At 40.4% G+C, this 14,586-nt stretch overlaps 1 protein-coding gene across 1 annotated transcript in view; it reads left to right on the forward strand.

Annotated features, from left to right (window-relative positions):
• TEX14 (testis expressed 14, intercellular bridge forming factor) overlaps window positions 1–14,586 on the forward strand; it is a 318,249-nt gene that overhangs the window by 56,047 nt on the left and 247,616 nt on the right. Inside the window, exon 11 of the mRNA XM_063425432.1 lies at window positions 7,057–7,247. Within this exon, the coding sequence (XP_063281502.1) occupies window positions 7,057–7,247 (191 nt within the window). The remainder of the gene's footprint in view (window positions 1–7,056; window positions 7,248–14,586) is intronic.

Raw genomic sequence — 14,586 nt, forward strand, 5'->3', positions numbered from 1 at the left:
TTCAGTAAGATTTCTGCTGCTGCTGGCTTTACCCCTGATCTGCCTGCTTGGCTGCCATATTCAGAAGTTGTGTTCTGAGTCAATCACAATGCTTTCACATAGGAAAGTATTGGATTGGCTGAGCTTGTGAAGTAGGCAGATCAGGGACAGAGCCAGCACAAGTCAAACACAGCACTGACCAAATCAATGTATCTCTATGAGGAAAGTTCAGTGTCCATGCAGAGGGTGGAGACACTGTGCAGCACTGCCCCATGAAGCACCTCTAGCACCCAACTGAGGAGTGGCCAGTGGAGTTATCCCTAGGCTGTAATGTAAACATTGCATTTCCTCTGAAAAGAAAGGGAAGGATTATACTCACCAGAACAAATACAATAAACTGCCGCCCAGGAGGGATGGGAGTGAGCGCAGAACTTATCTTTTTGTATCTGTATTCACTTGTTGTATCACACAGCTTTGTTACAATGCTCCCGCCCATCCCATGTGTTCCCTATAAGGGTTAATAAGTATATAGGGGTGTATATAAAAAATACCACTCTCTTTCTCATTAGAGATATCTTTGCCAGAAGCTCAAGGAAGCAAGGTGATGGTTCAGTTAGGACCCGCTTAGGGGGTCTGCCTTGACGTTGGCAGGCGGGCATTTCCTCCAATGGCCATTGGAGTAACTAAATGACCTCCATTTGTTTAAATATACATAGGGATTAAGGAGAGAGCGCAGGTAACTTTTTTTCCTTTGGTTTTTACTTTATATATTGGGGCTGATGTGTACTGTTTTTGTTTCTGCCATCCAGGAGTGATGGGAGTGAGCGCAGGACTTATCTTTTTGTATTTGTAGTTGTTCTGGTGATTGTGGTGTCCCTTTAAATGAATAACCATGTAAATATGGACAAGCCCTGTCATTTGATGCACTATGGGTATAATATAGTGATGTGGCTATGTGTTTAAAAACAGGGTTTAAAAAATGTCAGCAGACCAAAACACTGCGGTATATTTCTTTGGTATTTACCACATTAATTACTGTTCTCTAAAATTGTGCTGTGCACTGTGTACAGGAGTCTTTGCTAAATAGGACAAAAAGTGTTGGCAATTGCTGAGCAAACAAGTAAAACATTTCTTAATTATGTGGTGACTGAGTTAAAAAAAAGTGTTTATTTTTTTTATCTATTTTTTTTTTTTCATTTAAAACAGATTTTTTTCATCTAAATTGGATTTTTTTAAATTAAAATTTGATTACTTTTAATAAAATTATAATTTTTTTTAAATAAAAAAATCTAACGAGGATAGTTTTCCGATAAGGATATTTCATAGTCCAAAGGTTAGTTATCCATCAAAGAATGGATTTGTTATGTAGCTTGGTGCTGTATTTTTGTGATATATTTACGTGTTTGGTAAATTAATTCAAGTGTGTAGAGATGGCATGCACTTTTTCACAGGGCAAACCAACGCAGTTTACATTATAAATATTTGTTTAACCACTTCAGTTAACACAAGAATGTGAATGCTATATCTCATTATTGATTTAGTTCAATAAAACAATTGAAGTTGTTCTCCAAATATGAGTTGTTAATCTATTAAACTGTGAATTGTTTAATTTCAATAATTACAATGTTAAACTAATCTGAAAAGCGATTATTCTAAATATGACATCTTCATGTGGTTGCAAATGTTAAAATTATAACAATTAGCTAGAATACATATTTTTACTTTGCATTTAATTATGATTTAAATATAGTATTAATGACTAGTGATTTACATTGACTTTATTTAAATCAAACCCAAGCTGTGTTTGGATGATGCTGAATTATTACCAGGTGGCTTGGAAGACCCCATTGCTCATCTGTTAAAGGGACACTATAGTCACCTGAACAACTTCGGCTTAATGAGGTTGTTCAGGTGAGAACTATAGCTCCCTGCAGCCTTTCTCATGTAAACACTGTATTTTCTGAGAAAATACAGTGTTTGCATTGAAAGCTAGGAACTCCAGTTGCAGTAACTCAGAGTGAACCAGAGGGACTTCTGAGTTGATGGAGGCATAATATGCCTCCATCCACTCATATCTGCTGTCAGCAGAGCACAGGGCAGCACTGTGCACATCATCCTGTGATTCAGTATCTCATCCCTCTGCATGTAGACACTGAACTTTCCTCATAGAGATTCATTGATTCAATTCATCTCTATGAGGAGATGCTGATTGGCCAGGGCTGTGTCTGAATCATGCTGGCTCTGCCCCTGATCTGCCTCTTTGTCAGTCTCAGACAATTCTATGGGGAAGCACTGTGATTGGATCAGGCTACCACATGTCAGCAGACTGCTTGTTTTTCTGAGTCTAACAGCATGCAGATTTACAGCTTCAGGCTTGAATACAGTAAGATGTTTTACTATATTTATGGAGGCATGAGGGGCATGAGATTTGTAGAAATTGCAAATCTTGTAACTTGGGTCAGCACTAGCTTTTAGTATACTTTAATGCCTCACCTAATTACAAGTATACTTAAAGGGACACTATGGTCACCAGAACAGCTACAGCTTACTGAATTTGTTCTGGTGAGTTGAATCATTACCTTCAGGAATTTTGCTGTAAACACTGTTTTTTTAGAGAAAAAGTAGTGTTTACATTACAGCCTAGTGATAACTTCACTGGCCACTCCTCAGATGGCTGTTAGAGATCCTTCCTGGGTAATGGCTGCCTAAAATGCATCCAAACATTAAGTATCTCCTCCCTCTGCATGCAGACACTGAACTTTCCTCATAGAGATTCATTGATTCAATTCATCTCTATGAGGAGATGCTGATTAGCCAGGGCTGTGAATCATGCTGGCTCTGCGCCTGATCTACCTCCACTTCTGATGATGTCAGCAGACTGCTTGTTTTTCTGAGTCTAACAGCCTGCAGAGTTACAGCTTCAGGCTTGAATACAGTAAGATCTTTACTATATTTATGGAGGCATGAGGGGCCCAGGGGGGCTAGATGGTGGTTTTAACACTATAGCGTCAGGAATACATGTTTTTGTTACTGACCCTATAGTGATCCTTTAAAGGAAGGACACTTGCTAGGTTTTTACTTTGAATGGTGGGTACAATTTTATTTTTTATTGACTGGTATTTAGCTGTAATTTTCCTCTTACTCATTTACTGTACCCACACATATTATATACAATTTTTCTCGCCATTAAATGGTCTTTCTAGAGATACCATTATTTACATCATATCTTATAATTTACTATAATTTCTTTTTATAAAGTATGATGAAAAAAGAAAAGAAAAACAGACCTTTTCTAACTTTGACCCCCAAAATCTGTTACGCATCTACAACCGCCAAAAAACACAGACGCTAAATAGTTTCTAAATTATGTCCTGAGTTTAGAAATACCCAATGTTAACATGTTCTTAGTTTTTTTTTGCAAGTTATATAGGGCTATAAGTACAAGTAGGACATTGCTGTTTCAAAATATATATTTTTAAAATGTATCAATAGTGACACCTCACATGTACATATTTTTTTAAAGTAGACAACCCTGGGTATTCAATATGGGGTATGTCAAGTGTTTTTTAGTATCCACTTAGTCACAAACACTGGCCAAAGTTAGCATTAATACTTGTTTGTGTGTTAAAAATGCAAAAAACAATTATGAACACTAACTTTAGCCACTGTTTGTGACTAAGTGGCTACTGAAAAAGACTGAACATACCCCATTTGCAATACCTTGTGTTTTCTTCTCTTGCAAATGGTATGCAAGCATGGGGGTAATTCTCATTCTTGGGCTACCATACACTCTCAAAGGCAACATAACCAATCTGGCAAATTTATATGTGAAAAAACGGCCTTATATTTGACCCTGTAACTTTCAAAAACACTATACAACCTTTACATGGGGGATACTGTTATACTTGGGAGTCTTCGCTGAACACAAATATTAGTGTTTCAAAACAGTAAAACAGATTACAACAATAATATCACCAGTGAAAGTGCTGTTTCTGTGTAAATAATGTAAAACATTTCACTTTCACTGACAATATTATCGCTGTGATATGTTTTACTGTTTTGAAAATTAATATTTGTGTTCAGTGAAGTCTACCGAGTAAAACAGTACCCCCCATGTACGGGTTTTAGGGTGCCTTAGAAAGCTACAGGGTTAAATATAGTGCTAGCAAATTAAATTCTCTGGACTTTTGGCCTGGGTTGTAAGGCCGGTCCTCCAAATTGCAATCAATAAAATTACTTAATTATGTAAAAATATTGCATAAATATGCACATAGATTTTAAATAAATAAATATATATATATATATATATATCTATATATATATATATATCCAACAATGGAATGCACTCCAGGGTCTTTGTAGTATAAATAAAATATAACTTTTAATTCACATTCAAACTAATAAAATGAACATCAACGTTTCGGCTCACATCTGGAGCCTTCTTCAGGATGGCAAATATAACATAACATACATTACAAGCATAATATATATACAGAAAAATTAAGTGCTCACCATCAACAAGTGTGTCTATGTCTGAAACCGCCAAAATGCACGAGAGGAAAGCAGATCTGATCGCCCAGCCGATACACAGATTGGTTCTCACGTTGTCTGCGTTCCAGCGTTGCTAAGCAACGGCTGGAACATACTACATTCTCACTGATTGGCTATTCATATGTTGCAGGATTCTTGGAGCAATCATCCTCAGCCAGCACCCAATGCTGTATGCTGGGGAAGCTCCCTGCCACCAGTCAGACACAAAGAGATAGTGATAAAGATTAAAACAGACCGCACTAGGTCTGTGGGTGATACAGAATGTACATACTTAACCCCTTAAGGACACATGACATGTGTGACATGTCATGATTCCCTTTTATTCCAGAAGTTTGGTCCTTAAGGGGTTAAAGGAAAGGGGTAGCGAGATTGATAACAGATTCGTGAGGGAGATATAGTCGCCATAAGCAAAGTTATTATGCAGAGATGCCCATATGTTAGAGAAGCACCGTTCTTTACTTCTAACAAAGTGTGTGTGTCTGTCTGTATGTATATGTGTCTCTGTATGTATGTCTTGTGTGTCTATCTGTATGTATGTGTCTGTATGTATGTATGCATGTTTCTTTGTATGTATGTGTGTGTCTTTGTATGTATGTCTTGTGTGTGTGTTTGTATATATGTGTGTATGTATGTGTGTCTTGTCTTTGTATGTATGTGTTGTGTGTGTACGTGTCTTTGTATGTATGTGTGTCTTTGTATGTATGTGTCTTTGTATGTATGTCGTATGTGTGTGTCTGTATGTATGTGTGCCTGTCTGTTTGTATGTATGTGTGTCTTGTGTGTGTGTCTGTTTGTATGTGTGCCTGTCTGTATGTATGTGTCTTTGTATGTATGTGTGTCTTGTGTGTGTGTGTGTGTCTGTATGTATGTGTGCCTGTCTGTTATAACGGGCTGTAGTAAGTAATATTAAGTGGGCTACCTAGCTCAGTCTTCCTACTGGGCATTTGCTATATATATACAGGATAAGGAAGGTTAAAAAATAGAAAAAAGGAGAAAAAAAAGATGGGATGGGGAATTGAGGAGGGAGAGCAGGGGAGCTGACGCACAGATGATAAATCATATTATGAGCAAACAGAGAAGTCGTCTGAATATCACCGAAAGAGGAGACATTCGTTTGTTCCTTACAAAAATCGAACCAGATATCAAATATTTAGTCTCGCAGCATCAACTTCAAGGATCTCATTTAATCACTAGTAAAGGTAATTTCAATTTACTTTATTGTTTTCTCATTAAACTTTATAAAGTTAAAAACATTATAAACATGCATAAAGTAGAAATAAAAAGATAAATGTACGTACATTTCTTTTTTTTTTTTAAAAACACCCTCCTTTCTAAAAAAATATTGTGCACTTGCGCGAAAACTGGTGGGCGGTAAGGACATTTTTCCATCAAGAAAGATGCATTAGTGGGCGGTAGGTAGAAAAAGGTTGACTACCACTGGGTTAGTGCATACCATTGCATGAGGATATGAGAACAAATTAAAATCCCCACCAATAATATGGTATACAAGCAATAAGCAGCAGCAAAGGATAGTCCAAATGTTAAAAAGTACATTAAGAGACAGTCATGGGACTATAAAGTCACATGGCCGTTTTTATCACAATTTGGCACCTGCTATTTAAACTGATAAGGTCCTTATACCCTGTAACACTTTGTTAAAGCCTTAACCCCTTAAGGACCAAACTTCTGGAATAAAAGGGAATCATGACGTGTCTCACACGTCATGTGTCCTTAAGGGGTTAAAGAGATGAAACACTTTAATGTATTACAGATTTTGATTTTATATAATTTTGTTGTAATTCACCTCTGTTGTCACTCATAATGCCTTATGTTAATAGACATATTCTAGTACAGTGTGCCATTGAGGTCTATAGCAAGGGGGGAGAGCTCTGGGTAAATATATATCCATTTCTAAAGCACTACTGTGCAAGGGAAAGGTACCTTGTTGTTCATAGTTACATAGCTGAAAAGAGACTTGCGTCCATCAAGTTCAGCCTTCCTCACATTTGTTTTTTGCTGTTGATCCAAAAGAAGGCAAAAAAAAAAAAAAAAAACAGTTTGAAGCACTTCCAATTTTGCAACTGCCTAGGGAAAAAAAAATCCCTCTTGACCCCAGAATGGCAGTCAGATTTATCATTGGATCAAGTAGCTGTTACCCTACATTGAAAAATTATATCCTTGAATATTCTGTTTTTGCAAGTATGCATCTAGTTGCTGTTTGAACATCTGTATGGACTCTGATAAAACCACTTCTTCAGGCAGAGAATTCCACATCCTTATTGTTCTTACAGTAAAAAAAAAAAAAAAAAACTTTTAATTTGCCTTAGACAAAATCTTCTACACCAAAAAGGGAATGGATAAGGAGGGAATTGATTGAATGATGGGAATGGTGTTTGTGGCAGTGTCATTGTGAAATGTTGAAATGATAGCACCATAGAAATATGTAATTAAGTTAAAAAAAATAATATGTTTAATGTGTCCATAATATGATAACTGTTCTATATGGTTATACTTTATTAACTCTAGACACACTTCCCTGGAATGGATTGGACGGAATGGCTATTAAAGAGGCTGTTGTTTCACATCATTACTTAGTGGCCGATCTTAGACTTACTAGACCTTACAATGAGATAGTTAGCACTGGAATTCAGGCAAAGTCAAAGGATCGTGTAATGAACCTACAGGATATTCGCTGTTTGCTGAAAAATGATTTTAAGGTAATATTTTAAATCCTGCTTAAAAATAATTCAAACCTGGCAATGCAATTCTATTTAAAAAAAAACAAAACACGAAAATATCTCAGTTTTGTACTTTTGTTAGTTTGTGATAGTGTCATTAGTTAAAGGAATACCATAGCTAATATAGCTCATTGTAGTAATTATTGTGCCACTAGTCTATATGTGTTATCCCTACATTTTAATACGGTCACAATCAGCGAGAGACATAATATGTGGGATGAGGATGAAAGCACAATGTAATGACCAGATTACATATAAATGCAGTGCTAGCAAAGGTGGTTTTGCATGGTTTCATCATAGCAGAACATTAGTAGGAGTTGTGAGTTGTGAGTAGGAGTTGTGAGGAGGGTTTGGAAGATAAACTAATGGAGCTGATACTTGGTTACATTTTCTGAGTTCAGAGGAATTTAAATTAGGGATCGACCGATTATCGGTTTTACCGATATTATCGGCCGATATTCGGTATTTTCGGCAATATCGATATTGACCAATATAGATACCGATATTGCCGATAATACATAACAGGACCGCCAGGCTCATTACAAGCCCGGCGGTCCTGGGGGGCCCGCAGCAAGCAGTTACTTACCTCCCAGCAGCTCCTTCAGCTCCCATGTCAAATCTCGCGAGTCCCGCAGCCGCAGAACGTTGCCACAGGTTACCATGGCAACGCTCCGCGCAGCACGCAGACGTGAGATTTACACAGGGGAGCTGAAGGGAGCTGCTGGGAGGTAAGTAACAGCTTGCTGCCGGACCCCCCACTGCTCAATACACAGTATATGCCACTGAACCACCAGGGATTGTCGTATCCCCCCTGCCTGGCCAGGTAAGAAGCAGGTAGGGGGGGCAAAAAATAAATATATATATATATATATATATATATATATATATATATGTATATATGTATATATATATATAAAACATATAAATATAAAAAAATGACCCTATCAAACGCTTTTTCAGCGTCTATGGCCAGCAGGGCACTACTAACTTTGTGTTTTTGTGCCCAATGTATGAGGTTTATGGTTTTCGTTGTGTTGTGTTTAGCCTCTCTACCTGGGATGAATCCCGCTTGATCTTGATGTATGAGGAGTGGAAGAAAGGGTTTTAGTCTGGTAGCTAGGATAGGGTCAGTTGGGCGCTGCTTAAGCACACAATGAAACACTTAGGTTTTGGCCCCCGATGGCAGACTTGGTTGTCTGCCATCTACTCGGTCCCCACGGCTAGAATTCGCATTAATGGCCAACTCTCTCACCCAGTTACAATCACGAACGGTACTAGACAGGGGTGTCCCCTTTCCCCTCTCTTGTTCGTCCTAGTTCTAGAACCCTTTTTACAAGGGATCAGAGACAACAACCACATCCATGGAGTCCAGATTGCGAACCACGAATACAAGGTCCCGGCGTTTGCGGATGACCTTCTGTTCACCATTTCTGACCCTCTTACCACTCTACCACACATCCTTACGGAAATGGAGATTTATGGTAAAGTTTCCAACTTCCAAGCCAACTTGTCTAAATGTGAATTAATGTCCATATGCTCCCCTGCCTCCCAGAATAGATTATTACGTGAAACTTTCATTTCTCTTGGGCTTCCCGCTCACTTAAATACTTAGGAGTATACATACCGTCTAACTTAAATGACATCTTCGAACTGAACTTTCCTCCCCTGCTGAAGTCCATCGCCTCAGATCTACACTCCTGGCAGAGGCCGTGTTTTGGTTGGTTCTGCAGAACTAATATAATTAAAATGAATACCCTGCCACGATTGTTATACCGACTCCAAACATTGCCTATCGCGATACCGAACAAATTTTTTAAAGCGGTCAAAACCTTGATCAACAACTTCATCTGGGCTAACAAACACCCACGTATAGCCCTCTCTACACTGAGTAACCCTAGGGAGAGAGGGGGAATCAACCTCCCTGATCTTGAAACATACCACAAGGCAACACACCTTGTCCGAATATACGATTGGTCGCTGACCAACCCCAAATTACATTGGGTGCAGATTGAAAATGCTTCGTCCACGATACCCTTAAAAGTACGACCTTGGCTATTCACAAACCCAGCCCAACGCCAACTCACAATTGAAAACCACCCCACAATTAGGCCCACTCTTCAGACCTGGCACAAACTTACCAGGACTTCAACGATCGCCCCACACCCCTCCCCCCTCTATCCTATCACGCACAACCCAGACTTCCAAAGAGGGCAATCAGGTAATACATATGACCTCTATCATACTGGTAAGGTCCTGCAACTTAAAGACATTTTAGTAAACAACAATAGAATTAAAAACCTAACACAACTGGTTCCCAATAAAACTCCAACTGGTAACCAACAGTTACAATACGCCCAACTGACCCACTTTCTGAAAAAGGCCAATCTCCTACAATTAGAGAACAGATCAATGACAGACTTCAAACAAATTTGCTCTGATCACACAATCACAAAAAAAGTATTGTCCACTATGTATAAGCTAATAAGGAAATCTAAGGAACTAGCATTGCCCTCTTGCACGGGTAAATGGATGGAGGAACTCCAGTTAGATATATCTCAAAAAGAGTGGAGAACTATTTTTCTAAATGCACATAATTCCACTACATCTACTACAGCTCAAGAAGGCAATTATAAGCGGATTACACGTTGGCACTACACCCCAGCTAAGATTCGACAAATCCACAGTTTAAACCTGCAGACTTGTTGGAGATGTAATCACGAGTTAGCTCATCATGCCCACATATGGTGGCTTTGTCCACAAATAGCAACTTATTGGAAGAGAATAAAAGCCATGACACAAACGATACTAGGTGCGTCCATCCCGCTCACCCCGCAACACTACTTATTCTCCTTATCCCCTCCAGGTTTAGGAAAAGACAAAACCTCACTGTTCAGTTACTTAATAATGGCTGCGTCGCAGCTCATACCTAAATACTGGAAACGCATGCAGACCCCCTCTATCAGAGAGTGGATAAGTAAGGTAGACGAAATCAGACAAATGGAAGAAATAACCTATGCACAAACGAAAAACTTCCAAACCTTCACCAAAATTTGGAAGCCATGGCTTCACTTTCTGGCCACCAGCGCAGTGCCTACATAGGCCCTAATACAAATACCGCCTTCCTCTCCCTCCCTTCCCTCCCCTTGCCCATGTGGTTCACCGACTGCACCGACTCTAATTATAAACACATGCCACTCCTTGCATAGTCTAGAACGATAACTCTATATACACGGATATCAACTTACCCGCATTAAATTGTCGAGCTTGTTCACACTTGCTCACTGGGGTACCTAATTATTCATTTATTTGATGCATTAACCAGTAACATTGCATCAACTACGCTTCGCTTTCTCGTTGTGTTATTTCATATTGGTTAAATTGTACGTAAAATTAACATTTCTGTATGTACAGCGTGACTCACAATTCAGTTTCTAATTTGCCATACAGTTTGTCAGTATGCTCACTTAACTTTTCTGTAATGTGAATCAATTATTCTGTCATATAATGATTCAATAAAAACATGGCAACATTTCATTCTTTGTGTGTTATTAGTTTAAGCAGACTGTGATTGTCTATTGTTGTGACTTAGATGATGATCAGATCACATTTTATGACCAATTTGTGCAGAAATCCATATCATTCCAAAGGGTTCACATACTTTTTCTTGCAACTGTATATACATTTAACATCATGAGAGAGCTATTACCTAGTATTGCACTATAAAGGATTGTACTTTCCCCTTGTTGTGCCCGGGTTATTGTGCACTGCAGCATTATAAACAGGATTGTCTTGCCTGCCCACCCGAGCCCCCCACTGCGTGGAATTATCTTGCCAGCGTGCACTGCCTGGTAGTGGGGTGGGTGCTTTGCTAGGCCCTTCTGAGTGGTAAGGGTTATTAGTAAAGGTGCTACGGCCTGTGCCAGCGGCGGCGGCGCCCAAGCTGGGTCTAGGCATCCGGGCCCTGGGTGGTTTGTGGTCGGCAGAGCGAGATTGTTCTCGGCATTTACTGTGGGGAGTGCCTAAGTGTGCCCATTCAGCCAGCGGTCACCGACAATCAATAATAGTGGCCGTCTATGTGTGTATTCCGTTGAACCAGGGGACGACAAGGGTTACTTCAACTGGGTCTATGCTAACATCATATAATAGCAATTGTTTAGAAAAGGGAATTAATGGCCTGTCAGGCTTAATAAGTGTCCGGTTAAAACGAGGACACGAGGAAGATCCCCCATCTTGGCCTATGCCCATGCAGCATAACAACTATTGCTTATGAAATGATATGCGTGGTGTGTCAGTCCAGGACCCGCTGTGCGGATGGCGGTACGGTCGGTTAGTTCTTTCTGGCTTTGTTTGGCGATCCCGCCATTTGCCAGTCTTCTTGGAGCCGTCTCGGTGACTTTGCGGCCGGTTCTGCGGGTGCTTTGTACGGTAACAGGCTACATTCTGCTAGTAGTCGCATGCCCACTTCTGGTTCCTCTGCCGTATAGTTCTTTCCATTCTTCCACACGAGAATCTTCGTGGGATATCCCCATCTGTAAGGTATGTTGTTGTTTCTGAGCATTTTCGTTACCATGGTGAACTCTCTCCTGCGGGCCATAGTGAGTGCAGAGACATCCGCGTACAGTTGGATTGTCTCGTAGAGGTCCGGTAACTTTGGCAGCTTTCAAGCCGCAGTGAGTAGCGCTTCCTTCGTCCGGAAGTAGTGGAACCTCACGACCGTATCCCTTGGAGTGTCTTGGGCCAGTCTTGGTGGTCGCGGGAGCCGGTGTGCTCTGTCCATGATCCATTCGTGTTTCACGTGGTTGCTGAGAGGGCTTTGCACAGCCTGAGCAGGTAAGCAGGTAGTGCCTCCCGTGTGACCGATTCCGGGATCCCCCTGAAGCGGACATTGTTTCTCCGGGATCTGTCCTCTATGTCTGCCATTTTCCTCTTGAGTTGTTGGTGTTCCATAACTAGATGGTGCACAGTTTCTGCCAGGTCATTTTGTTCTGTGCACAATTCATCAGAGCGGGGCTCTAGGCAGTTAGTTCGCTGACCTAGGTCGTTGATGTCTTTCCTCAGCTCGCCAGTAACCGTTTTAAAATCGGATTGGAGCGACACCCGAAATTCCTGGAGCATAGCATAGAGCCGTCACAGGTGCATCAGTGCAGTGGCTCGCTTCTTGTTCCTGCTCCTCGTGCGGTTCATCTCCCTGCGAGGCCTGCGGGCCGTCATCACCATCTTATGTAGGCTACGCTCTGTCTTTTTTGGCGGTACGGAACAGGGTCCGTAAGCTTTGTTTACTTCGCTGGTGCCATCAGAAGCAACGAAACGGGTAGTGTGCCGGGGTCGGTGTGGCGGTGGTGGTGGTAGTGTCAGGAATACATAAATGTGACAAAGGTAATCTGTGTGAAAAGTATACAGAGTAATAATCATGTATAATGTAAATAGCTGCTACAACACTCTTATGTGGATCTCTCAAGTCCACCAGATTAGAAGATAAAAAATGGCGTTAGGGAGTTTGAGAGAGGATTAGTGAAAAAAGAACACCCACTACAAAATCCCTTACGTGGAGCGCTGGGTAATACTTACCCCTAAACTTAGGGGTATCAGGTCATCCAATGAAGATTTACATATGCAAAAAAAGGGGAAAATATTTTCCAATGGTGGAGTATGTCAGATATTATACATGTCTGTACATTTACATAAATGTACATAAATGTGACAAAGGTAATCTGTGTGAAAAGTATACAGAGTAATAATCATGTATAATGTAAATAGCTGCTACAACACTCTTATGTGGATCTCTCAAGTCCACCAGATTAGAAGATAAAAAATGGCGTTAGGGAGTTTGAGAGAGGATTAGTGAAAAAAGAACACCCACTACAAAATCCCTTACGTGGAGCGCTGGGTAATACTTACCCCTAAACTTACGGGGATCAGGTCATCCAATGAAGATTTACATATGCAAAAAAAGGGGAAAATATTTTCCAATGGTGGAGTATGTCAGATATTATACATGTCTGTACAATACATTTATACAATTCACACTCACAAGTGAAGAGCCAAGTGGAGGACTGGCTCAAATCACGTTAGCCTTGGTGTATATTGGGAAACGCCTTCCCTCTTTGCTTTCTTTCTTGAGTGCTCAGAAGAAAACACAGAAAAATATTTTTCTAGTGAAGTATGTTTAGAAAAAATCAGGACAAATCAATGCCCCAAATGGTATATTGCTCACCTTTTCCAGAGCCAAATTGTACCTGGCTCTGGTTTAGACAGTTTGTTACCCACTAAGGGTGCTATACCTTCTTTAAAAGTAGTTGAAGTTAGGAGCAGGTCTGGACTAAAAAAGATCCAATTGATCAATGTATTTAAGTATTAAAAATTACACATATAAATTACAAAACAATAAAAACAATGTCCTTATGCTGAAAATCTCCTCGAGACGCGTTTCACCCTCTCCTCAGGCTTTCTCAATCGAAGTTCATCTCTTCCGCGTTCCCTCCTTCTTTTTAAATCTCATATCTGGGGTCTGAGGTCTTTGAACGGTTTCTTAAGGCCATTGGCTCTATCATCAGAAAAGAAGACCTTGAGTTATTCGAATCAGGCATACATACCCGAGATAAAAAGAAGAAAAGGCGACATTAATTTGCTCTTTATTATCCGACTGAAGAAAATACTTGAAAAATAACTTCCTTCCTTTGTTTGTTGTTTTTCTGCAACTGTCTGTTCGCCCCGGAGGTTTCTCTTTGTGGGGGGTTCTGTCACGGTGTTAAAACCAGCTCTGCCTGAGACCTGGTATCTGGTCATTTTGTTTGTTTGGTGTTTCCTGATGGATCTTTGTAACTCTGCTGATTGAGTTCCTGGACTCTGACTTTTGCCTGCCTTACTGACTACGATACCACCCTGCCAGCCCTGACTTATGCTTCTCGTCTGGCCCTGCCTTTGGATTAACCCTTTATCTGTACTGTGTTTTGGTTTTTGCCTTCTCCTTGTGCCATCTCCTGCAACTGGGCTCCAACTCCCTGATAAACTGTTACAAACCCTAAGCAAAGATCCATTTTGCCACCCCCTAATGCCACTCACTCGCTGACAGACACACACTGGCAGACACACCCACTCACTGACACACATATACACTCACTGACAGACACTCACTCACTGACAGACAGACAGACACACACAGGCAGACACTCACTGACAGACATACACCCACTCAATTACTAACACAAACACACACACAGACACCGATTGACTGACACACACACTCACTGACAGACAGACACTCACTGACAGACAGACAGACACACACTCACTGAGAAACATACACTCACTGACAGAC

The sequence above is a fragment of the Pelobates fuscus genome, chromosome 1 (genome assembly GCF_036172605.1).
Source record: "Pelobates fuscus isolate aPelFus1 chromosome 1, aPelFus1.pri, whole genome shotgun sequence".
NCBI lineage: Eukaryota > Metazoa > Chordata > Amphibia > Anura > Pelobatidae > Pelobates > Pelobates fuscus.